The following is a 26,724-nucleotide window of genomic DNA, read 5'->3' on the forward strand; positions in this document are numbered from 1 at the left end:
GCCCCTCCCCTCCTGCCCGGAGTGTCGCTCTGACGCAACGACGTCACGCACCACGTAGGTTGTTGGGCTGGTGAATTCGCTGCGATGGCGACGACGGCTCTGCTGGAGAGGGACGCAGTGAAGCTGGCCTCGGCTCGGACATGACCGCGGTTTGTTTGCTCGAGGTTTTCTTGCTGCTCAGTAGCTGCACGGGCTGCGGGTGAATCTTCGGCTCCGCGCTGCACATCGTCGCGTTTCTCTGGTGAGTCCGCCGGGTCGTGCTCGCTCCTTGGTTGTGTTTTGACAGAGGCCTCCTTTTTGGGGTCCGCCCTCCATCTCATAACAACAAAAACACAGAGCCGCGCTAGCTCAGCCGGCTAATGTTAGCGAGCCAGCGGACTGGCTGCTGTGTGTTAGCAGCTACTGATGCAAAACACCGAGTACTGTGATATTACTACACAACACACTGCTAATGAGTACATCTACCACCCTTTACAATGCAAATATCCGCTGTTGACCAGGCGTTAGCTTGCTAGCATTACTTTTTCATACTATGTGTGATTAACTATAAACGTTAGCTAACTGCAGAAAATGTAGCTGAACGTTCCCCACAGGGAAGAATAGTCTTTCTAACGTGTAGCTAAATATTTACGTATAGCTACCTACGTGAGTATTAATCTTTATGACCTATCATCTTCTGTAGCTTACGTGTTAGCATCTGACAGTAGATGGTGCATCCATGGTTGGTACATTGTGTTGTAGAGCTCTTAGCTTGCTAGCATTCATTGTAAGATCACGGTTCACCAGTGTTTACTGTTGTTCCAGACGGCATTAGCTTGTTTTAGTCTCACACGTTTATCTTGAGACACTGGAAATTCACTGATGTTTTTTTGCGACGATTGAATCCCAAAGTGAAGCAGTGGGGTGAACTCTCAGCTAGCTCAGTCTGTTCTTTACAGACATCCAGTTAGCCGACATGTATGTTCCCTACGTGATCCTTAATCCTCTCGTGCTGGTGTTGTGTTCAGTGTAGCCATTTGACCGTCAAGCTAAAAGTCTGCCACTGCAGTCCATCGTCTCAGTCATGATTTCTACTTTGAAACTTGTTATAGAGAAGCAAAGCGACCGAGGCTATTTGCTGGATAATGTTCCTGTCTGTGATGCGTGGTGGCCGGTCACGGGACAGAAGTAACGTTAAGGCTCTAAGGGGCTTAGCCTTTCCTGTGTGACTCTGAACCCAGAGCCAGGCTGAGCCGCATCCACGGGTCACGGGCCCGCTGCTGTAAACAGAGTCGTGTGCGTGTGTTGGGCAGATATGCTTTATCAGATCGAAAGAGCTGGACCTCAGTCAGTGAAACAGTGACGTCCCTTTGCTGCTTCACGCCCCTTAACACCTCCAGCCTGCTGCTGAAGGCCTCACCAGCCGCCAGGGCAGTGGAGCTTTTCCTCTTCTTTCTGCCCTGCGGCATCTTACATGTTCATGAGAAGATGGGTTGAGGTCCTGAACAGCTCATTGACTGACCTCCTCAGATCCGATTTCAGTCCCTGCAAAAGAAGCTGACCTTTACAACTATTTGTGGGCCTGCACGCTGAGAGATCTTGTAAGAGAGATGTTAGGCGATATCACTGTAAGGAACCATCTCTGCAGAGATAGTGTATCATTACCTGAACAAACAGTTAGTATCTGCTGGGAATGACATGTTGACATCTCAGCTTTACACTTTTGCAAGAAGTTAACAACAGCCGAGCGCTGTGAAATGTCTGACTCTGCCACGTGTGCCCCAGCAGCAATGTAGGCAGGTAACCAGCCATTGTTAACTAGGTTTGACCACAGTAACATCTTCCATACCCTCCAGTTGTGTGGTAGTCAGGGTTAACATTTAATGTGGTGTTCAGAGTGCACTTCTGAAAGTAAACATTAGACGATGAGCTCATGTGACTGAACCATACCTGTTCTCTGGTTAGACAGTTTAGTACATCAAGATCCAGCTTTTTTTCTCCACTCCACAACTGAGTTTAAGTGGTATCTCTGAGCTCACATGCACGCCACTGTGACCACCAGCACAGATATATTTGCCAGGGAATCAAAAGAGCTTCTGTAGCTTGAATGTCTCAGGGAAAAAGTCTGCTGTTTGGAAGGAAAAGCATTTGCTTATTATTCAGTTGCACGTTTGCCTTCATTTCCACAGATTTCCATGTCTGACTTGTGAGAGTTTCCAAACAAGATCACCAGGACTGCTCCTCGTCCATTACTGATTGTTTGTGGTAAGTGTTAGGGATGTATGATGTTGCCACTGGTGCTTTCACCCCATATTACTAAATTTAAAGGAACTAATTATTTCTTTACTGATGGTCACATGGCTGCTAAGCCTTCCATTGTAGTGCCATTTCATGTTGAATTGATTAGGTATTGAACATTTTGAACATGATTGCCCTACTAAAGTCGCCTGGTCGATTATGATCTACAATTAGTTTGTTGCTGACACCCATTCTCTGAGAAAGTATTTATAAATCCTGATGCTTGGCTACAACATCACAGCCTCTAACGGAATTGTTTTTCTCGTGAGCTACATGAAAGTCTTCACATAAAATCTAAATAAAAACAACTGAACTGCAATTCATTTGATTAATGTAGAATCAAGGGTGTGATAGTGGTTTATCATTTCAGGTAGTAATGTCATCCAGAGTAGATTCAGCGATGTGACTCAACAATTCTTCAGACTGAGCTGAGCATTTGGTACAAAAACATGAGACATACAAATATTTAAATGACAAACTTTTACACCTTTTAAATATGTTCGGGCGTTTTGTGTTGTTACTTGACATTAAAGGTTCAATGTATACGATTAAGGTGAAAGGGATTTTTGGCCGAAATTTTATGTAAAATAATCCTAGTGATGTTTTCACTGGTGTGTTTCATCTAAATTGTATGAATTGTTGTTTTCTTTACCATAGAATGAGCCCTTTATATTTAGAAACTTTATATTTACTGCTATATTTACATGGAGGGGGGGTCCTCTCTGTGGAGGCCTCCATGTTTTTTACTGTCGTCCAAACTGGACAATCTCATGACAACTGAAGGTTCTCTTTCATGTTGGGGAGGGTGAGGCGAGGAGTATTCAGCTGCAACATGCAACTTTACCTCTAGATGTCACTAAATTCTACACATTGAGCCTTTAAACTGGAGAGAGATTACTGTTAATAAGGGGGGAGAGACATGCGACAAAGGTCCTAGGCCAAAGTTAAACTGGGGAAGGTTTCCTGGGTTGTACTTTAACCTTATAGCCACTGGTGTGCATTGATAAACTGGTGTTTACATTTTAGCATCATTACCATCTCCCTGAGCTATGATTCAAAAGTTCAAACTAAATGACATCAAGTTTCAAGTGAAATCATACTCCAATAATGTCTGTTAACACCTGTATCATTAATTAAAATAGTGACCCTCTGATTTGAACAACTGATTTCTGAGTACCAATTGAATTGAATCGTCATTACTAATGGTCCTCTTGCACAAAAAAATCTTTCTATCAATGTCCTTAACCTGAGATAATAGCTGATAATGAAACTTTGGCACAAAAATATAAACATTATAGAATTTTGATAATAAATTCTGTTTCTACAAACGTTGCTCCATATTTACAATAATGATCCTGGTGCTACTCGCTGCACCTCTGGCTCGACGAGGGAAAATTTGAATTAATTTGAAATGTGTGGGTGACAAGTGGTATAAAGATACTGTTTATGATTTACATGCTTTCTGTCAGAATTACTTATCAACTGTCTGTGTTGTTTTTGTACAGACTGGTCCAGGCCGGAGTTCCTTGTTTGTTGACCCACACTCCTTCACAGGGGCCATGGTAAAGTACCATCACTTCATGTATGCTTTGCCGAGTAACTGCTGTCTTTCTGTCTGGTGGACTGGGTGCAGTCAACTGTATCGGAAACTCTCCATTGATTTTCTCCAGCCGTGTTTACCGGAAAGCAGACAGTTACACCATCTGGGACAGTGTCAAAGGTCATCCTAGGCAGCTTTCGCTTTATTCACTGCAGAAATGTGTGTTGTGCTGGTGCAACATGACATAACCAGTGGATCAGATGAATTTCCTGTTGAACTGTGTGTGTACGTGTGAGTGTTTTCTTTTTGTTCTTGGCACGCTGCTGTGTGGAGGCTGCCCCCTGGCTGGCCTCAGCACACGGCTCCTTCAGCCACGGCGGCTGTGTGTATCAGCACAGCTCATGCTGAACCAGCATTCCACAGGATGTGCTGCCACTGTCCCTTTATCTGTCACGTTCGACTACCTTCATCTTTCTTTTAACAGTGTTCAGAATAAATGTTGCTCCTTACCAAACACAGGCCGTAGAATCCTGTCGATCTGTCAGCACCAGGCCAGACATTTTTCCCCACCAGTTTTCCCTTGAGCGAAAATCCCTGAGTCTTGTTTGTATATCCATGTTTCACATTCCCCACACATAGGCATCCTCTGTGAAATGTGTTCATCCTGAATAAGTCTAGTGTGACCTCGAACATTCAGTCCAGAAGAAAGCCTACATACTGCCAGTTACAGCTTAAATGCAAATATACCAAATATGTGTATTTGTTGTGAAAATTAGGTGTAGATTCTCCTTTTAAGTTCTTGTGAAGATAAATCACCATATCTATTTCCACTTTGAAGCACTGCATGTTGTTGGCATCTGTAATCCTATTCCACAGTTTGTTGTACAAGGGGTGATTACAGTAAATAGGCCTGGGTTGCATATTTCAGTGTGAGTGGGAAGGAGAACATGGGCCACACAAACCATTATAAATGCAGCGCTACAGCATTGGTTTGAAATGATCTCTGTCTCTCATTTATAAATAGTTTGAGACCAATCAGATGGTGCTGTGGCAGTAGCTACAGTATATTCCCAAGAACTGCTGTTACTGTGTTCTTGCTCTTCAATGTCTGATCTGTGGTCAAAGCTGTGAATGCATGTGTCACTGTACACAAGTGTGTGACAGCAGCAGAATTCTGCCATATTATAACAAAAGAAAAGTATGCAAGTGAAAATTGTGATTGTTTAAGTGGATGCTCATTCTGTAAAAACTGAAAAGACCAATGTCTCTGCAGGAGGAGGAGGGGCAGCATAGCTTGGAGTGTATCCAGGCTAATCAGATTTTCCCCAAGAAGTCCCCCGTCCTGGAGGAGGAGAACATGCAGGTGAGGAGGTCGCAGCAGGTGCTGCTCATCCTGTGTTTTATAAAAAAAGTTAACACTTATTGTGTGAACATGAGTCTCTTCTCAGTAATCGGTTACATAACCACCCCGACCGATGTGACATAACCTCACATTCTGTTTACCAGTGACCAAAGCAAACTTTCAAAAGCCAAGCAATCCCTATAAAGTAAATGTTTACATTGTGTCATAATAAGACAAGACTTTTATCTCCTTCTCTAAAAACCTGCAAGTCAACACTTGTTATTGGTCAACTGCTCATTTCAGGCATTTACTGTGTGTCTGTATTCTCATTTCTGTTTTCTACCACTAAGGGCTGGTATGTTTTCTGTGAGCTTGTTGCTGCTACTTAAAGTAGAAGTGGAAACATTTTTTACATTTCATTAATGAATAAAGCTGTAGCTCACTGAAAGTGACTAATTTACAAACGAGGTATGATCAAAGAATACAAACTGGAACAGAAACAAAGTTCACTTGTTGGTTAATGGAAGAAGTTCTTGCTGTTAAAAAGGAGTGGGGAGTTTATTCATTGTACTCAGATCACCTGTATGAGCAAAGCATTTTACTTCACCTGATGTGAAAATGTGCAGCATGTTGACATTAGTATAGACATTAAAACCATATCTTGTGAAATAACTGATCATACCACAGCCAAGTGTGCTTCACAGCAGCCTTACTGCTGAGCTTTGTGGTTCTGAATTTAGTTTGAAATGTTTTATCACCTGCTGTTGTTAGGTGCCCTTTCCTGAGCTGCACGGGGAGTTCACGGAGTATGTCGGGAGAGCAGAGGATGCCATCATTGCGATGTCCAACTACCGCCTGCACATCAAGTTCAAAGAGTCTGTTGTCAACGTAAGTATCTCAGACCAATGAGCTTCAAGGTCAGATACAATTAGAGACCGTCTTTCACACAGTTCAAAAATAACTGGAGAATGAGGCACAGTGTTTCTATTGGAGGCTTTGTGAGTGTGTTAATGTTTTGTGAATGGGCAGAGCCGGGGCCATTGTGCCAGCACTGTGGTGACCAGGCCATTCAGAGCTGATCTGAGCTGGCATCAGTGCCGCGTGACTCTTCATCACCTCCGCTTCTACGCTCCGCTCGCCTGCCCGCACTGCTTTCTCTCTGTACTTGCCGTTGCCATGGTTTTAGTCGTTCCAGAGGGGATGCATAACAGTAGCCCTCTCTCCCTTTTCACCATGTTTAGAGAGAGTCTAGCTTTGTGACAGTGTGTGCTCACTTTCTAAAAAAACGTCCTCATTTGTTGTTCAGATATTCTTTGTAAGTAGAGCTTTTTATACTTTTGCTGCCAGACTGGCTACTTTAAATGCACAAAATTCTTATTGCAACCTAGAGTCACACCAAATACATACATTTGTGCTTTATGTTCTATATCTTATGGACATGGTTGTTATACTAAAGGAAAAAAAGGCTTTTTCCCACAGAGACTATTCTCTGTTGTTTCATGCAGTAATAATCTACTTTCATGGGATCATTCAAATTATTATTACTCACAAATGAAATATTTAAAATGAAAGTAATATGGTGTGTCAGAATTGTCAAACAATAGCAGGAAGGTTGAGCAATGACGAATCATGTGCAACAGGAAAGCACTTGTAATTTCACTTCCTTTTCTTATAAACTATCATCTGTGTAAGTGCAATGACAATCAGTATATTATTGTAAAGGATACATTCTTATTGTCAATAAATCCCAGAAAATATCAAGAACCAATGATGCATTCATCCTATAGTAAAAATTCACATCAGTGAGATGCACTATTGCACAGGATGATATTCATTCATTTGCATGATAATAGACTTTCTGCAGCTAAAAATATTCCTACTCCAACTTCACCATCTACTCTTGTTTGGTGAACTGTAAAAACCAAAGAGTGAAACTACAGTTCCTCAAAATGTTTTAGAAAATAGATTTGACCTTCCAATAAATGAAATTGTCTAAGAGAAGCTTGATTTTAAGACCACAGAAAGGATAGATCATTCAGAGGCAGACAGATGAACACAAAGTTAGAAATGGCATCATACCACCGACTTTATCTGTTAAATGTTAGTAAAGGATGCATGTCTTTGAACTCCACATTCCTCCCTGACAACTGTTTGTCAGTGTGTGAGTGGGATGTATGAGTGATACACACACTAGAAATACGATGTAACAAATATTGAAGCTATTTGTTAACGTGTGCAAATTTGATTCAGAAATTGCTGAAGTGGTCAGTATGACTAGAAAAGGTCTGTATACATATATATAAATGCAGGACATTTAATTGTGATTGTATTATTTTGTATTATCAGACCAAAGTCTACTATGTGACATTTTATATCCAAAAGGTCAAAGGTCATCTTCTCTGTGGCATCATAATGTTCACACTGTACTTGCTGTTATTTAACACCATAACTCAGGAACAGGAGGGGGATTCTGACCATACTTCCCAAAATGTGAGGGGTCAGCGAAGGGCGCACAATGTCCTTGTAATGGTGAAACTTGTAACATCTGAGACTTCCGGCTTGCTACCGAAGTTGTTGAATAAAATCAGCAGTAGGTTCATTGGTTTATTCATTGGTTCTGGTGAGAGTCTCCTGTGGCCTATGGCTGCCTATCACATTAAGGCGGGTTTAATTGGTCGCTGGCTAACAAAACACCTCTCTGTGCTCAGTGTACAGAGTCTGCGTTCTCCTCACACATATTTGGACGTGTCGACGAGGCATCTGCATCACATGGCAGGCCTGTCAGAGCTCACAAGTCAAAGGAGGGAAGTGCTGGAGGAGTGAGAGGCTGTTACCAAGCAGCTCAGGAATTTTGATGTTGGCCAGATTAGCAATGTAGATTAGAAGGCAGGAATTGTTGCAAAAAGTTGCGTCAGCAGGATGCCCGAACATCCGGAATGTGTTCACCCCTGCAGAGAGAAAATAGTTCCAAATGAACGTGCATCACTTTCACTAATGTTCTTTCTGTTTTGTTTTGGATAGAGTTGTTGTTGCGAGGTGTCTGTAAGTACCCAGCAGAGCTGCACGGCGTGGAGTGGATGACTGTGTAATTTGTGCGTACAAATTGTTTGCCTGTCTGTTAACTCAGTGGCTCCTCGAGGACTTTAACACCAGGTGCTGGATTAAAGTAGACGTGATGAAAAAACTATCCACTCAAAACAGTCAAGCCACCAGTATTTGAATAAATCAACAAATCTCTATCAGGCTGTAACACTGTCATTGCACTAATGTATTGGGAGCTTGACCTGCTGATTCCTGGCTGTGGATGGTGCATGGCTCTGGACTGTGTGTGAACAGCAGCTTGAGCCACACCTTTTTATAAGAGTGCACTGTGCTGCTGACAAATTCTCTTACTGTGGCTAATTAACAGCTTAGTCAGAAACAGCATAGGTCTCTCCCTGCAGTGCTCAGAGTGTGCTCTGAAGTCATAAGCACATGACAGCTCTGTACTTTGGATGGTGTTTGCCTGCAAAAGATAAGACTGTTGCTCTGGGCCAAAAGGGAAGTGCAGATGCAAGCGCTTCATGATCTCGTATTGAGTGTTTTTTCTGCACCCATATGCAAATGTGAGATTATTTATATATAACAGAGCTCAGGCAAATGTGAAGTAAAGAAATAAATGGAAATGCATGTAAACAAGTTATCTGTGGGAGTTTTTTAGCATCATGCTAAGTGATTTTGGTTATAAAATGAAATATATGAACTAAAAATGTGATGTTGCAGCACATGTATTCACATGATACTCGGCATGGAGGCACTTTACCATGTTGACCGCCACTAATTTGCTAAATGGATTGTAAGTTGCAGTCCACCACACTTATTGTACTGACTGCATGGGTTTGGTTGGTATTCCGCTGAGGCTACGTCCACACTGATATGTTTTACATTTCAAAACAAAAAGGTTTTCTGTTCAGACAAATGTTTTTTGTGTCTGAAATTGTCTACTGTGCTGTTGCTTTGTTGCACAAAATGCTATGAACTAGGGATAAAGATTAACACCAGGGATTTCTTTTCTGGAGCTGATAACAAGATGGACCTGTTAGTGGCTGCAGGGGCTAGCAAAAGTCGTGAATGCTATGACCTCGTCAAGAAACAAACTTGTTGGTGTAGAAAGCAAGTTCTGAGTTTCCAAACTAAAACGAGCACCAGCACCACAAGTCTTCATTTTAGATGCTCGAAAACTCTGCAGTAGTGAAGACAGTAGGCACAAACGTGGCAGAAGTGATGAATGTTCAAACTAAAATGTATGAGTGTGGAGGTAGCCTTAATGTTTCTGTATGAGTGTTGTTGAGTGTAGAGTTGATGTCCCCTCTCTGTCACTTTACAGGTCCCTCTACAGCTCATAGAGAGCGTGGAGTGTCGGGATATGTTCCAGCTCCATGTGACCTGTAAGGACTGCAAAGTCGTCAGGTATGTCCTGCACTCTAAAGCCTTTGCAGCTGTTTCATACTGTCTGTTAAAGGTGTAAGAAACATGTAATGCTCTGTGCATTGCATGTGTTGTACAGAAACAATTTTCAAGGTTTTTTCTGATTTCTCTCCTGCATGTCCAGATGCTAGGTTTTAAGTTGCTTAAGAAACATTTAAAAAAGGGCAGCAGAGCGAAAAAAGTCAATTATGCAGACTGTTTACCAGCTCAGTTTGTTTTACAGTTCTCCTTTTCTCAACTCAAATGACTACATTCATAATTAGCACCTCTGAGCCAAGTCCTGAACCTTTCCAGAACACACAAGTTTGGAAAAACATGTTTGATGTGACTGTAATATCAGACTGTACAGCTGCCATTTAGAGAGTAACACAGGATGTTATTTACTCTGGTCAGGAAACATGCTTTCCACAAACAAGGATAATATATTTTAAACGAGTTTTTGCTTGATTCTAAGTGTCAGTGTCGTACATCAGAATTGAAAACCTTTTTGAGTAGCACTTTTAAAATATTTCGTAGCCTGATGAAAATAACAGCGGCTTTTGCTTTCCCTTGTTTAATTCCCAGGTGTCAGTTCGCCGCGTTCGAGCAGTGTCAGGAATGGCTGAAACGTCTGAACGTTGTCGTGCGACCTCCCTCTCGTCTGGAGGACCTGTTCTCCTTTGCCTTCCATGCCTGGTGCATGGACGTGTACGCCGGTGAGAAGGAGCAGCACGGCGAGCTGTGCAGACCAGGTAACCCTGTCCCTCACATGTCCTCAAGTAACCCAAGCAGAACCCCTACTCTGCGCTGCTGTGTACTTATCAGACATCTCTGCTCTCTCTGTAGGTGAACATGTGACCTCCTGGTTCAAGAATGAGGTGGAGAGGATGGGCTTTGACACTCAAAACGCCTGGAGGATATCTGACATCAACAGCAAGTTCAGGTAATAGCAGCTTTCTTTCAGGAAACAAAAGCTGCTGCTGTGTTGATTTTCATATCCCTCAGCTAGAAGACAGATCTGTACTTCACTTTCATTGGCTCACATCACAACTCAGTGTGTGTGTTATATAGTGGGTGGTTGTGTTATTGTACGCCACTGGTGCTGCACCCTGGGCAGAACAAGGGCCCGGCCCAGGATTCGATGTCTTTTGTTGAGCTATCAGAATCCTTTGGCCTCCCCTGCCCTACTCTCTCTTTGTTTAGCCGCCGCTCTCTCTGTCTCTCTGCCCTGCCAGACTCTGCCCTAGCTATCCTCAGCAGCTCCTGGTGCCAGCCTGGATCACCGACAAGGAGCTGGAAAATGTGTCAGCCTTCCGCTCCTGGAAGAGGTTTCCTGCTGTGGTTTATAGGTCGGTGTGTTTGTTTCTCCCTGAGCTCTTTAAACCAGAAAGCCAACATGTTTACCACTGCATAGAAATGAAAAGCGCCACTATGTGCAGATGGTCCTTTTTATTTGTGTAAGGGATTAAACAGTCTTCAGATAATATCTTTGGCTGTGCTTTAGTGCCACCGTCTCCTTTGGCCAGGAAAACCACAACACGCAGCTAATGTCTAATAAATAATTCTCCACCATTACCAAACCTACTGACTTAACCAGTGACATGCAACGCATGACAGCTTCAGTGAATTGTGGTCATTTTATTTTGAACTAAACCTGAAGCCTTTGATTTTTGTTTTTGGAAAAACTTCTCCAACTCAAAATCTAAACTTTGTTTTTTCCAGCATCTGAAGACAAATGTTTGCTTTGGTGGCTGCAGAATTACTGAAGCCAGTGATTTCCAACCTCTGTGCTTTATACAGAAAGTCTGTTTGTTAACGAGTCATACTTCTGTGGGCGATATTTTTCTTCTTGCTTTTTTAGAAATTGAATTTCTTTTTGGTCGTATGTATGTCATAAATCCAATCACATTTAACATTAGTCTGAAAGAATCGTTTGATATTATTATTAATAATTTCTGCTTATCAGTATATATTCTCTGTTTTGTCCATGGGGGACATTTTTACAGGAAACCTAACAGTGATGTTAATCAGATAGTGAAGTGGTGCATTTTGATATTTTGAGTTTCTTCAAATTACATTTTTTTCTGTATTTCCATGGCAGTGAGTTTGGCCAAAGTGAGAGTATGTTCTCAACTCAAAACCTTTCACTAATAAGCAACAGGTAGATATTGCAAAGCTTTTTGTTGACAGTATGTATATAAAGTGATTTACTTGTTCACACTGACTCTGAATTATAAGATCACTCAATACTGGACCCCTGCACACTCAAAATACACTATAAAACATTATTAGATTCAAGATAATAATAATAATAATAAATCAACAATTGAAATAAAATGTTGTTAAACAGATAGATGATACACGTCTCTTAACTAGGACATAACCTCCAACTCTATCACTGTATCGTACATACTGTGAACAGCCACAGTCTCTTCTTATGGCATTGGACTGACTGTGTTCTGGCTGACTGGTCACACAGGCACCTGAGCACGGGGGCTGTGATCGCCCGCTGCGGTCAGCCAGAGGTCAGCTGGTGGGGCTGGAGGAACGCTGATGACGAGCACCTGGTCCAGTCCATCGCCAAGGCCTGCGCCGTGGACAGCAGCTCCCGCAAACACCTCAACAACGGCACCTACACCAATGGCTCAGAACTGCCTGACTTCGGTGAGAGCTCACTCCCAGTCCGCCTCTCAAAGCATCTGACTGACTGTACACACACACCTTCAGCTCAGCACACACCCACCACCAAACACAGACGGGAGGATTTCCACACTGAAGTCTTGCTACTGTATCTGTGTAAATTTGCTGCAGACACTGTTGCGCAATCCATCGTGTCGGGGCTTGTCTGAGGCTGCAGGTTCACACAGGTCACAGTAACGTCTGATGAACACATTACACGTGCTACAAGTTCACATCTTTATGGACTTTTTTTAGAATCTTGATCATGATCTCTAACATATCATCTGTGAGTCTCACCTCTGTGTTTTGTGTCTGCATTAGAATCCTCCATGACCAACAGCTCAGAGGTGGAGACGTTGGTAATCCAGCCCCACAAGTTACTTATCCTGGACGCCAGGTCCTACGCTGCTGCCGTAGCGAACAGGGCCAAGGGGGGAGGCTGTGAATGCCCAGGTACATCCCCTCAGCTCTGTGCCTGATCACAGACACAATTACGTCAGTGTGTTATGGATTCAGCATCTCCGTTGACCATTAATATGTTTGTTGTCTCTGCTAAAATTAAAACCACAACTACCCTTTGTCTTCTAAATCTTTTTTACCATTGTTTACATTCTGTTCCAGAGTACTATCCCAACTGTGAGGTGGTGTTTATGGGTATGGCCAACATCCACTCAATCCGCAAGAGTTTCCAGTCTCTGCGTTTCCTCTGCACTCAGATGCCTGATCCAGCCAAGTATGTTTTTTTTCTTTTCTTGAATGCCTCCAGCAGTGCTTCTAACTTCCCCTTGTTGTTACTTCTTCAGCTCTGCAGGTTAAAACTATTAAATCCACGGCTCTCATGCTTTGCTGTAGTAACTGTAGGTAACTAGTAATCACAGCTGTGTTTTGGCCTTGGCCATACATCTGTGCCCGATTTAGAAGGCCTGGCCCAGCCCCAAGTGGAGGATCTCTTTCCATCTGTGCTCTCAGACTCTGTGCCACAATGATGTGTAATTGAATCACGCTGGCTTAAGAGAACGTTGTTGACATTGGTTAAAAGATCAAATCAGACCAAAACAGACTCCTTACCATGTGTCCTTGCTTTCACTCAGTCATAAAGTTAATTTCTATATGTTGTAAGATAAGAGTCTTGTGCACAAACCTTATGTTTTTTATATAGAACACAGCACGATAAGCTGATTTCTCCAATTTTCTGCTAATTCCAGCATTACACCACCATACAACTAAACTGTGTATGACCGTCTGCTGAGCGCGACCTCATAAAAACATCAAAATATAAAGTGTCGCAAGCCTGTCTCAGTCACAGACTCTTTGTGTTTGTAGACGAGACAAACGCACGATTAGTGCTCGGAACACAAACCTAGATAAGATAAGACAAGGGAAACATTTACTCGTAATTGAAGTGGGTCAAGGTGTCTCATTGTGGTCACCCTGGTAATGTATTTGTATCTTACATGACCCACATCCACACAGGCAAAGTTAATGAATCTGTTTGTGTGCAGTCATGTTTCTGGACACCTGACAAATTTAGGACTCATATCTGAGTTCATCTGCTAAATTCTCCACAGAAAAACATTAGAGCTTATCCCACAGCTGGGCTCGTATCTATACAAAGACACACAGAAGTCATTAATAGGTGGTTGAAACTTGCAACGGTTATAAAGGCTGTGGTATGTGGCACTGGTCCATGCTATGTATTTGTTCTTATAAAAACATGTGTGCCATCACTTTGTGTCTGAGGCATATGAGGCTGCGTTTTTTTTTCACGCTGTTGCTGTGTGTGTTCCTGCAGCTGGCTTTCTGCACTGGAGAGCACCAAGTGGCTGCAGCACCTGTCCCTGTTGCTGAAGGCGGCGCTGCTCGTGGTCAACGCCGTGGATCGCGACCACAGGCCCGTCCTGGTGCACTGCTCTGATGGCTGGGACCGCACACCTCAGATCGTTGCTTTGTCCAAACTGCTGCTGGACCCTTATTACCGAACCATTGAGGTACAGATGTAGCCTTCGCTTCTTTTAGCTCCAGCCCTGGTCAGGACCATTTTAAGTGTTTTGTTTCTAGGACATATTCCCCTGAAAACTCATGAAGACTAACATTGACAGCACATGCTGCTGGAATAACATGTAATACCAGAAAAGCCTTGATAGGTTGACATTTGTCTTTAGTTTTAAAAAACCTTTCGCATGATTGGTTTTAAAAGACTGACTTAACAGTGATGCAACATTTTATTGAATGTAAGTTGTTTTGACCTCTTTGTGCAGGGCTTCCAGGTTTTAGTGGAGACGGAGTGGCTGGACTTTGGTCATAAGTTCGCAGACCGCTGTGGCCACGGAGAAAACTCTGAGGATCAGAACGAGCGCTGCCCTGTGTTCCTGCAGTGGCTGGACTGTGTGCACCAGCTGCAGAGGCAGTTTCCATGCTCTTTTGAGTTTAACGAGGCCTTTCTGGTGCGTATGGTGGTCCTCAAACTTTGTAAAGTCTTTTACGGGATTGTAAAGTCTTCTTAGATACGGAGATTAGACTCTGCAGAATGTTTTTATTCTGCAAAGGTTGAAATAACATGCCTCTGATCCATGTGTCATCACTCTGAGTTTCCAGTTATGAGACACTAAAATGCTGTATAGGTTTGCTAGCGACTCACACAAGGAAACTCCTGTCATTGCTGCTCTTATTATCATACCTAAAGTGTCTTTACAAGCCTCTACATGCCAGCTTGTGTGTATGTGTACACAGGTGAAGCTTGTGCAGCACACCTACTCCTGTCTGTTTGGCACCTTCCTGTGCAACAGTGGCAAGGAGAGGGAGGACCGCCATGTCCAGGAGAGGACCTGCTCAGTGTGGTCGCTGCTGAGACCGGCCAACCGCACACTGAGGAACATGCTGTACTCCTCGCACTCTGAGACCGTACGTCTGTCTTTTCCCAAGCATGTTAGAAAGAGTTTTTTTTTTTTTCAAACTAAGCAGACTGAAGTCCTGCAAGACAAAGGATAAGCGAAGAAATGTGTTGTTAAAATGTTTTAATTTAAAAAAGGAAGTCAAGCCTCCTGATGAAGTTTTCAAAGCATTTTGGGAAAGATAAATCTTTTTATTTCATATTGTCCTTTTAGATTTATTGTTATGGTCTTTAATTTGATTTAGATGTCTTCCTGCATCCCCTCTGAGACTTGCATTTTGTGGTTCCTGTTGTTGTTGTCTTTGCATTTCTGTGTGTGTAGGTGTCATGGCCATTAACTATTCTTGACTCACCACGAGTTGAAAATCATTCTCCCACAACTGCCTTCACCATCCATCATCTGTCTAACAAAGTGCTTTGTTTTGTTTCTTCACATGTTCCAGATTATTTAGCTTCTTGTTTACGTCCTCAGTTAATTCTCAGCTGTTGTTGCAGGTTCTCCACCCAGTGTGTCACGTGCGCAACCTGATGCTATGGACAGCGGTCTACCTGCCCAGCTCCTCCCCCACCACACCCTCCGACGAGTCCTGCGCCCCCTATCCCGTGCCCGGTGCCAACCCGGAGGATGCACCACTGGGCAGGTGAGCCTGGTGTGTTGGCACCCGAGCCCCCTTCTTCCTCCTCTATGTAAGATTAACACAGGTCGACGACTCCCACAGCTGAAGAGGCCCAGCTTTTCAACTTGCCTGCTTATATGCTTTGCTCTGCCCAGGCCCTAACACACCGATACTTTTTGATGATACTTTTTGATGATACTTTTTGATGCTCTGCTGGCAGCCGTACCATCGTGGAAGAACAACAGGAAGTTGCATCATTGCATTGTTGACAGAGTTTGGCAGCTAGCTGATTCAAAGAGACAGAGTCGGACTGGTTCTCTTTTTACGTTTCTCTCATTTTGTTGATGCTGACGTGTGATTAATTTGTTAGCCGAACATTTTATAATGATTCTCTGCAGCCTCAGATTGAATCGTATGGTGTCCAATATATTGAGCTACTGTTTTGTAATGAGATGCTGTTTCTGTGTGTAATTTCTGTCTCTGTTCACCTTCAGATGTACGAAGACTCGCTCTTTTGACAACCTGCCCAGTGCATGTGAGCTGGGAAGCTCCATGGCTCCCAACCGCCGCTCCAGTGACCCGAGCCTCAATGAGAAGTGGCAGGACCACCGGCGATCTCTGGAGCTCAACATGGCAGTGGGACCCGAGGGAGGAGGGAACCAGGATCAGGAGGTGCTGCCTAACGGAGTGGGGCCTTACCCAGACAGAGCAGACTCTGAACTGGATGAAGGCACTCAGCCCCAGGTCTCGCTGGCGGAGGTTGGACAGGGATCCTCTGCGATGCCAGCGGCAACAGGAGAGGAAGCAGAGGAGGCGGAGCTCTCTGTGGCGGTGGGTGTTGCCGAAGGCCAAATGGAGAACATTCTTCAGGAAGCCACAAAGGAGGAGGCAGGAGCAGATCATAGAGAGGGAAGTGCTGCTGTGACTCTTGTCATTAACACTGTTGACACAGAGTCGGAGAGAGAAGCACAGGTTGAGGATGAGAATGAGAGCACTGAGGTTAACGGGACTGAGGTGCAGACAGAATCACTCTCTAATGGTCACCATCCAGAGAATGGTGGACTGGAGGCTGAGTTGGACGGTGAGTCTCCTCCTCCGCCTGCACAGAAGACAGAGGAGCTGGATGAACGGGCTGTTGAGGTGACTCAGACACCAGAGGATGTAGAGACTCAGGATGTTGAGAAGTCTTCTGTAAAAGAAGAGGTTGCACATGGACCCAGTGAGGGTGAGCCAGAGCAGACTGCAGCACATAGAACTATAACTAATGGCTTTATGGACAGGTCACCTGAAGATCTCAGCGTGGACGAGGAGACCTGCCCTGACTCTGAATCTGACCACGGTGTCTCTGAGCCGATGGAGCAGGTGGAGAAGAGGGCCTCTCTCATGGAAAGCTCAACAGAGACTTTAACTGAAGAGGCCTGCGGTAGGCTGGAGCTGCCCACACAGCCGCCCGTGTGTCTGAGCCGTCATCCCTGCAGTGACGGCAGAAGCCAGCCACCCTGCTCCAGGAAAGAGAAAGGGGTTGAGGCAGGCGAGCACAGCTTCATCAGAACTTTAAACGGGGCCACCAAGCGACCCTCTGTCAGTGCCTTTCAGTCTGTGAGTGCTGACCTCAGCAGGGAAGGGCTTTGCAACGGCGACAGCTCTGACGGGGAGCCCTGCGGAGGTCCCCACTGGGCCAAAGGGAACGGGGAGCGGACCCCTCTGAGTCGACAGATGTCCCTCGCAAGCTGTAACTCCCTGATCCTCCATCCGCGGGGCAGTTGCTCTCAGCACCGGTGGTGCCACTCCCTCCTGAGCCGGGCCGCCATCAGCCCAGAACAGCCATCGCGCAGTCACCTGGACGATGACGGGCTGACTCTGCACAATGATGCCATCCAGCAGAGGCTGAGGCAGATCGAGGCGGGGCACCAGATGGAGGTGGAGACTCTGAAGAAGCAGGTGCAGGAGCTGTGGAGCCGCCTGGAGAATCAGCAGCACACGGGCTCCCATAGGATCAACGGGGAGATGGGAGACGAAGTGGTAAGATGCTGACAGGTTGAGGATAAAACTGACTGTTCACCACCTGGACGTATCTTCACACTTCCTTAGCATTTGTTAATCCGTTATCTCCCCCCCATGCAGACCTCAATGACAGACTATGAGTACAACCTGGACCCCAACTGTTTGTCGCGCTGCAGCACAGAGATCTTCTCTGAGGCCAGCTGGGAGCAGGTGGACAAGCAGGACACTGAGGTGAGCCTGGCCTTGAATAAGAATATAATGTCTCTGTGTAGTTAGAGGTTACATTTATGGACCTAATTACTCTGTACATTAAAGGTCACTCGCTGGTACCCTGACCATTTGGCAGCCCAGTGTTACGGCTGTGAGAGCAGGTTCTGGCTCGCCACCAGGAAGCATCACTGCAGGTAAATACTGAGGACTATCGAGCTGCAGACGCTTAAAGCTTCACCATCACTGTGATCAACAACTTACCTCTGTCCTGCTGAGGCTCAAAGAGATTTCCTCTGTTTAAACTTGCTCCTCTCTTCTTCAGATGCATCCACACTGAGTCTAGATTCAGCTTTCAGTTGATCCATTGATTTTATTTATTTTATTTATCTTTATTAATCTTATTGATACACACATGTTACTATCAGGGTAAGATCTCAGTTTATCGTCCAGCACTACAGAAGACGCATTTGTGAGCAGGGCCTCCCTGTCCTCCCATCAGACAGACACGCCTGTGAGTTAGACTTACATTTCCACAAAGTTGTGAGAGACAGACTTAAGAAAAAGGACCAAGCAGCAGAGACTCAGATTCCACGTCTCTATTTCGAATCACTGTCGTTATTGGGTCCTTTGATTGAAAGCCTGTCATTGTGAAAGGTTGTTAAACTGATTTATTTACTTCAGGGTTTGTTAGATTAAGCCTACAAGAAACAATAACTGTTAACAGATGGAACAACAGTGTCCATTTTCTGTCACTATCTGGAAGCATCAGGTTGTCGATTCATGCTTTATATTGCGCAACAAGACAGACAACAGATTCATTTTAATGTATTGTAGCTAGTTTTTCTTCATGTGTTATCATTTCCTCATATCATCATTTGGCCTTTTTTTTCCTTCTGGTGAGTTGGATCAAGTTCATCACTGAGTGGCAGAGATCTTAGTAACATGAACCTGTGTGAGCTAGGGCTGGGCGATATGACTTCAAATCAATATCATGTTTCTTTCAAACTTTTCGATTACGATTAATGAATGGTTATTTTAGGCCGACATACCCCCACCCAACAGTTGCGGATCAGAGACGTCAGCTGAGTCTCTGAGAGAGAGAGAGAGCAGGGAAATCACTGTGTGCGTGGCGCCATTACCTTTCCTTCAAGTTGTGGTACTATCATACAGAAGCTACACAATTCTTTAATAGTAGGCAGCTGCCCGAGTCACAGACGTGATCACTATAGGCGCTTTCTACTGCACTGGGATTTTGTCATGAGGCGGAGGCAGGAAAAACCCTGGTCAGGCCTTTTTTTTTGTTATACAGTGAGAGCGAAGTACTGAAAAAAAAGTACAGATGGGTACTGGTACTGAATTCCAGGTACTGGGTTTCGGTTCAAATGTGAACAGCACCCAACCCTAGTGCACACGAAATGTACGTGTAAAGTAAGCGCAGATCAGCGGGGGAGGACAAAGTCCCTGGGCTGCAGCCACAAAATGAAAGTAGTGGAAACCTGACAGTTCATGAATGCAGACATTAGGGAATGTATGAACCAGATTAATAGACGTGAGCCGGATTAAGTCGGTTAGAGATTCTAAGTATCGGTTTAGATACATTTTTGGTTAATTGCCCAGCCCTAGTTTCAGCTCTGGATTCAAAAACAAAACGACTGTTTTTTTTACAGTAAAGAGTCGCAGCTCTCTCACATATGTGGCTGATTTAAATGAGATATATTTTCACACATCTTTAGCAGGAAGTGTGTTTTTAGTGCTTTAGGTTTTTCTCCTCTGTCCAGTCAGTTCTTATCCATTGTCTGCCCCTCTCCTCCTCTACAGTGGCAGAGAACCTGTCCAGGAGGTCTGGTGAGATCCGGCTCCCCACCCACCCACCCACCCTCTCCTCTGCCCTTTTAACTGGACATCACTGCACTTTCCTCCTCCCAGTACCCCCCCACCCCCCCCACCTGGCATTGTTGCATCTAGTTTCCCTTTATTGTGTTTAAATTCTCAGCAAATCCTCAGGGTCAATCATTTGGAGATGTATTGATAGGACTGTGTTTTCATTCAGAGGTTGGAAATCTGGCTAAGTGTGAGCAGGCTGCTGCCAGTGGAACAGCTGTGTTAGGTTCTTACTTCTCCTGAAAAATTAGAATAAATTAAAAAAAAATTCTCCAACCTTAAACCCCCCTCCTGCCATAGCACCCCATCCTCCCTCCACCCTCAGCATACACCCTGGCAGCATGCTGCCCTAAACCACCCCCCTGCATCTCACTTCCCAGCAGCAGCAGCATGGTACTGTAGACTCTCAGTCCACATAATCACATAGGATCAGAGAGAATGACATGAGTTTTTTGTATTTTTTAACATTTCTGCTCAGTGTGAGTAGAGGCAGGCAGGAGGGACCCCTGTGTGTAGTGTGTGTAAGAGTGTGAGCATGGCCTTACATCTAAGTGTGAGCATGGGTATCTGACGCCTCCAGTGTGCCCCGGCTTCCTGTCCAGTGATGGTAACTTGTGTTTTTAATGGGCTGAATAATCACATTAGCACTGCTGAGTGTCACAGCACCTATGCTAACGCAACATTTAGTGAAGCATCACAGCAAAGTGCAACTGTAAACAGGGGTCATGTGTAAAGTAGAGGTCTTCACGGGTCCATTGTTTTGTCTGAGGAGCACATGAACATCGAGAGAAGAACAGAAAGAGAACAAACACTGACAGCAGTGTGATGTTAACGAGCCACTGTGGTGGAAAAGATTAATGTAATATAAATAGTGTCAATGGCCTAAGTACAAAAGCAAGATCATGAAAATCATTTATTTATATACTAAAAAGACAAATGAAACAGGGCCTCCAACACAATAATGGAACACACTGGGTGAACACAAGGCTCTGATCTGTTTAAAATCAGTGAATCAAATTCCTGACAATCATTAAATAACAAAAATCTGATTTCGGCTTTAGTTCCAAGCTCTGGTGAACTGTGACATTCACAGCTCTTATTCTCCTTTTAGTTCTCTGTGACAGGCCACATAGTCAGAGTGGATTACAGCCTCCGTTTCAGTGCTTCCAGGTATCGAACATACTGTATTAACACACAGACCAGTGAACTCCTCACTGTGGTGCCTCTGAACAGTGGAGCCGTGAGGACCTGTAGTGCAATGCTCAGGAGGAACCACTCAGTTCTTTGAGTTTCACACCGGCTCTACTTGTGTTTTCTCGTGTGGCACCAGAGATCAAATTATTATCAGAAACAGCAAATGCAAGGTGGAAAAAGATTCCATTTTCACATCAGGGTCTTGTTCTTCCAATGTGAGTTCACTAAGCCAGACTATCTATCATCGTGGTAACAGCACAAAGACTTGATTTGTTCATTTTGGATGAAATAACATTGGAGAGCTCAGAATCTATGAGCAAACTAATCAATATTATTAATACACAGCAGCAACAGTAGTCTGATATAGTGGACTGGAATCTGACAGATCATCACTGATGTGTGCTGTCTTAATTTGACCAGTCATCAATCAATAATAGTGTCTTATTAGGATTATTTATATTGTTTAATATATGAATATTATATTTCCATGCATTGAGCAGTGCATGTGAAGCAGTGCAGTGGTATAATCCTGGTTGATGGTGAGAAGAGCCTTTAATTCAGAAAATCTTTGACTCTGACTTTAGCAAAAATTGGCTGAATATGCAGCATTTCATTTCCCTCATTTTACTTTATTTATATTGATTGACTAAAATTTGAATAGGGTCTTTTTTTGGTGTAAATGTCACAGTTTTTAAAACTATACTACTGAAACACCCAAAGATTGATTTTCTCCAGAATTAATATGTTCTGAGCTGAAATCAAATTTACCTTATGTCTACATTTTTCAGTTCTGCATCTAAAGTCTTAATGCCATCAAATCCTGGCTTGTGTCATATCATCATCAATCAAATGAAACTCAGTCACCCTGAAGTTCAGACCCTGGTTCTAGTGTAAAGTAGCTGAGTCGCATGTAAACATGATCTAAAAGTAGACGCATAGTAACTGTAGGTGTAGACGGGCCCTGTGTGAGAGTCCAGCAGTGATCTCTCTGTCTCCCCCTGCAGGAATTGCGGTAACGTGTTCTGCGCCAGCTGTTGTGACCAGAAGATCCCAGTGCCAAGCCAGCAGCTGTTCGACCCGAGCCGTGTCTGTAAGACGTGTTACAGCAGCCTCCAGCTCAGCCCGGTGCCCCTGGACCATGAGCTGGAGAAGCCCATCGCAGCCAGCTCCAACTGAGGCTCAGAGGAGCGGCTGAGAAGGAGGAGTCAGGCTGAGCGTTCAGCTGCTGACACAGGCACTCTGCTGAGGAGAAGAGCACAGGAGCTGCACAGAATGTCCCATGTACTTTGTGTGTGTGTGTGTGCGCGGCAGTTACGTAATTGTTAATGTGTATATACCGTGGACGACGTGGCAGCGGAGCTGAATGACGTGTTTTCCAGATGCCGAGCGCTCTGAACAGTGGATGTGCACAGGGGTGTGTGAGAGTGTGTGTGACAAGAAATTGCACATTGGCCACACAGAGTGTGTGGCAGCGATGGGACTTCACTCCTAGGCCAGAGGAGGGAGGATGGACGTCCTGGTGCCTTGGACCAGGCAGACAGAGGAGGTCGTCTCACTGTGTTGCTGAAGTCTCCTGCAGGACTTTGGTCCACTGAATCTGTTTTCACCACTTACCCACAATTCTCATCAGGATCAGAATTCTACCCACCATCATGGACTTCTTCTTTTTCTCTGTATGAGCAGAGGTGATGTAGGAAATCTCCTAGCAGTCCCGAGCCCTCAGCATCAGAAATGTCTGGAGGGTGATGTTCACACATGTTGTTTAAGGAGAGGATTAAATGGTCAGTTCACCCAAATGAACAAAAACAGCACATTTCCTCACTTTGTGATGAGATCTCATGTCTGAGATTTTTTGCTGCCAACCCAGTATCCACGAGCTGAAGTGAATTAAAGCTACAGCCAAAATTTTCTCTATCAATAATCAGCTAATCATTTTATCATGGAGTCAGTGCATTATGTTTTTTTCTGTAAAATGTCAGAAAATAGTGACATTTGAAAAAGTCTCAGAGCCCATAAATACACAATACAACATATTTAGATTCAAAATAGTTCTAACAGTTTTCTGTAACAACACATGAAACAAAAGACAGCATCTGGTTTTCTTTAGAAAAATTATCTTATTTTCTTTAAACTGCAATTGTTAAATTTGTGGAGCTCTAATAACATTTACAGTGACCTGGTGTTGCACTAATCTACAGTTTCAGTCCAGTAAAAATCATTGCAACCCTGGTCGATATTTTCTAATTTTATTCCTGCGTGTGGATTGAGCTCAGGTGTTGAGGTGAATGTTTGTGGACTCAACACCCAAAGTGAGATAACACTGATGACATTACTATGAAATCATCAGGATAAAAGAAAAAGCTTCTCCGCAGACGTTAAACAGCTGATTTCAGTGCTCATGATGTTTCCATTAAACATGGAACATTTATTTCCCAACAGACACTGATATGATTATTGGGTGAACTGACCCTTTAATATTCTGATTGACTGAATCTCAACACATTTGCTTTTGTTTTGGTTTTTAACTCAGTCTTTCACTCTGAATGGCACAGACGTGTGCGTGTATGTTTATGCAGCTTGACTTGAAAAGACAAAACACAAAAAAATAGTTTGGACATTAGGAGTTAGTATTTTAAGTTTGTTGAGATTCAGTCCAGACATGTTGTGTAGATTTCAAAGCCTCGGTGATCATTAACAAAAACACAGTGAGGAGTCTTTATGATTACTATCTGTAAAACAACAGCAGCCCTGTGAGTCTTCATCAGTGATCAGGAGAAACGTCTTCAGAGACTGACTGTTATTACTCGTCCACCAGTGTAAACTGATGCGTTGTGGCGTTGTCGCTTTGTGTCAGGTGGCAGACGAGCTGTGGGTTGTTTGTGTCCTCGTCACGGACTTACAGACTGTGTCGTTTCTCCTTCTGGCCATTCACTCACAACAGCCCCCTCCCTGTCAGTGTTTTTTACCCAGCAGGCACTGGGAGCTGGACCTCTCCTCACTTTTCAATCCTCTGGTGGGAGTCAGAAGTGAAGTTGTGAATTTGACACTTAAATTCCCATATTCTTATTCTTATTCTTTTTCAGGCGGCAGTCAGTCGTGATATCACTTGTGATTTCCACTGGCTGAAAGGTGCAGGAGAGCAGCAGAAGAAAAGGGCTCTTGGCGTTTTCCTAAAACTCTGTAACCGAACATGAAGCTTCACTTCCCCTCTGCCTAACACACACACACGCACATGCGCACACACACACACACACACACTTTTGTAAGATAAATGAATTAAATAATATATTCAGATACCTATATAGCATTTAAGAAAATGTATAGAATCCTTGAATAGTGGCTCACTTAATTAGTCACCAAAAAGTTTTTTTTATTATTTGTTTTTCTTATGTTGTCGATGACAGAAAATGACGTATATTTTGCCGCCTGTTGAAGGTGACAGGAGAGTTTGTTTTTTTAAATAGAGAAGCAGGGTGTCCTGTGTTGATGCTGCAGTGGTTTTTCCCTTTTAAAATGCGATCATTACTTTGATTTTATTTATTAAGGTTTTGTTGTTGCTGTTTTTGAAAATCCAGACAATTCAAAATTGCCACAGGATAATCAGTGTTTATGAACTGAGCGGTGAAAGATGGTTCTGATCTGTGGCGACGACCACACTCGTGTTTCTGTTGTGTAACGTGTGGATGAAATGATTTCTAAATCCACGTAGGAGCAATGAACCCTGGGAGAAGGAGGGGGTGGAGTCCGAGGTGTCAGCGAGCCTCTCCCGTGTCAACATGAAATAAGATGACGAGTGTGTGTGCTGCCAACAAGACGTCTATGCACTGAGAGAACCGTGGTCCAAAAAAAACCAGCTGCCTGAACCCAAAATAAATGCCCCCCCTCTCACTCATGCTCACACTCACACACGCACACACAGAATGACTCCATTCTATCTCATCAGACAAACACTACCTCTACTTTGTACACATGCACACACACATTCACACTCGGCTTGTAGTCGCGGAGTGACTCTTCCAGATTCACGTCATCGAGAATGGCCTTTGTCGTTACTATTAAAACCCTTTTTGTTTTTCCCCTGTTAGTCAGCTAGAGCGTTAAAGGTACAGCACACGACCGCTTTAATTTTCCTATTGAGACCACAAGTCTTTTGACTCTCATCATACAGCAGAGGACCTTCCCGTGTCCATGTGCGTCTCCACACTGGATGGTTAAGTTCGATCGAACCTCTAAAGCGGTGTAGCTAACCGAGGGAAGTTATAGATACAGCGATCAGCCACAGCTTTAAGATCAGGCACCTGGTGTTAATGTTGTGAAGGTTTATAACTGTGACAACACACAGATCTGCTGGATTGAAAGTGGTGGGAGCAGATGATTGAAGTGCTGTTGAAGTCTGAGCATCAACAGGCCTGAAGTGTTTTTCTCTCTGCGTCCTGTGGAAGTGGTGAATGTGTTTGATTCAACAGTTCGACCTTCACTCTTTCAAACAGAACAGAAACAAAACAAGAATTGTGTGTCCCTCATAGATGAGACACTGTCATGTAAATCACTTAATAACAAAACACTTGAACAAGCGACAGCATCGACTGACCAAACGTTGATTACATGTCAGATTTGTTTGAGACGGTACTACTGCTGCGAATAAAAAATTTGGTTTGACCCACGACGAGCCTCTGTTTTCTCTCCACCTGCTGTCTGAGAGAAACCAGAAAACGACTGTTCAGTGTGTAATGCTGATGTGAACATGGCCTCTAATCCAAGATCAGTGCTCCTGTTAAACATGTGATTTATTCCGAGGCTTCACACGTCTGTCTCCTACATGTAAAGAAAATGTTTGCCAGCGCTGCATATTTCATCATCTCTGACATTCTCAGATCAGACGTCAGAATTTCCCACTGTGTAATTCCACCACCATCACAGACATGTGGGGCAACGAGCTTGTTCAACAATCCATGAATGTGAATCGTCTTGATTAAAAAAAGAAAAGAGGCTATTTTTTGCACATGATATAAAGTAGACACTGCCACAGAGTGCATCAAAATAAAACTGAAACAGAACGTGAGCTGTGCTTCTCAGTATTGTAACGAGCATGATGGTGTGTATGTGTGTGTGTGTGTGTGGGTGGGAGGGCAGCTTACACACATGATGCCAGGATGATCCCTTGCTGTGTTGGTTTATTTTTTTTCTCTTGGTCTTCACACTTTTGTCATCTTTCTCCTCACTCGCACTGCGACGGCCCAGTTATCACTTGACGTGAGTGTGAACATGTGAATGCATCGAGCACTGGTGCGTGTGTGTGCGTGCGTGCGTGTCTGTGTGTGTGTGTGTGTGTCTCTTGGAGACTGGTGCCAAGCAGTTTTATTACTGGTCTCTCACAAAGGGATCACTCGTGCTTTTTGTTTCATTCTCTCTTATTTTTTTCTCCCCTCGTCTGTTTGATAAGCACTTTGAACCCTCTCATGTCTGACAGAGGAGTGTGTAGCTGTACATAGCGACTTCCTGTAACAACAAGTGCTCCTTGTTCAGTCTGAATATTTTGTTTTTGTTGGATTTACTTTAAAGAGCATTACATTGTTGTAGACTTAAAGGAGAAATAAACTAGATAAACCTACTGTGTTGTCTGCTAGCAGCAGCTGATACCTGC

At 43.9% G+C, this 26,724-nt stretch overlaps 1 protein-coding gene across 5 annotated transcripts; it reads left to right on the plus strand.

Annotated features, from left to right (window-relative positions):
* Positions 1-39: 39 nt before the first annotated feature.
* mtmr3 (myotubularin related protein 3) lies at positions 40-26,691 on the plus strand. Of its 5 annotated transcripts, none has more exons than XM_069524296.1 (22): positions 40-241; positions 2,169-2,244; positions 3,783-3,839; positions 5,091-5,180; positions 5,931-6,047; positions 8,181-8,201; positions 9,526-9,608; positions 10,191-10,357; positions 10,452-10,548; positions 10,841-10,954; positions 12,085-12,269; positions 12,606-12,737; positions 12,906-13,017; positions 14,077-14,272; positions 14,543-14,728; positions 15,015-15,185; positions 15,670-15,815; positions 16,286-17,813; positions 17,916-18,026; positions 18,111-18,199; positions 19,824-19,850; positions 22,085-26,691. In XM_069524296.1, exons 3-22 carry the CDS (start codon positions 3,837-3,839, stop codon positions 22,254-22,256), a joined length of 3,747 nt encoding a protein of 1,248 aa, XP_069380397.1. In that variant the 5' UTR covers positions 40-241; positions 2,169-2,244; positions 3,783-3,836; the 3' UTR covers positions 22,257-26,691. The 5 variants fall into 5 exon arrangements, with proteins under 5 accessions (XP_069380397.1, XP_069380399.1, XP_069380398.1 ...); XM_069524298.1 differs by having other exon boundaries at positions 19,824-19,845; XM_069524297.1 differs by lacking the exon at positions 19,824-19,850.
* The last annotated feature ends 33 nt before the right edge of the window (positions 26,692-26,724 follow it).

Source organism: Paralichthys olivaceus, chromosome 4, assembly GCF_024713975.1.
Source record: "Paralichthys olivaceus isolate ysfri-2021 chromosome 4, ASM2471397v2, whole genome shotgun sequence".
Classification (NCBI taxonomy): Eukaryota; Metazoa; Chordata; class Actinopteri; order Pleuronectiformes; family Paralichthyidae; genus Paralichthys; species Paralichthys olivaceus.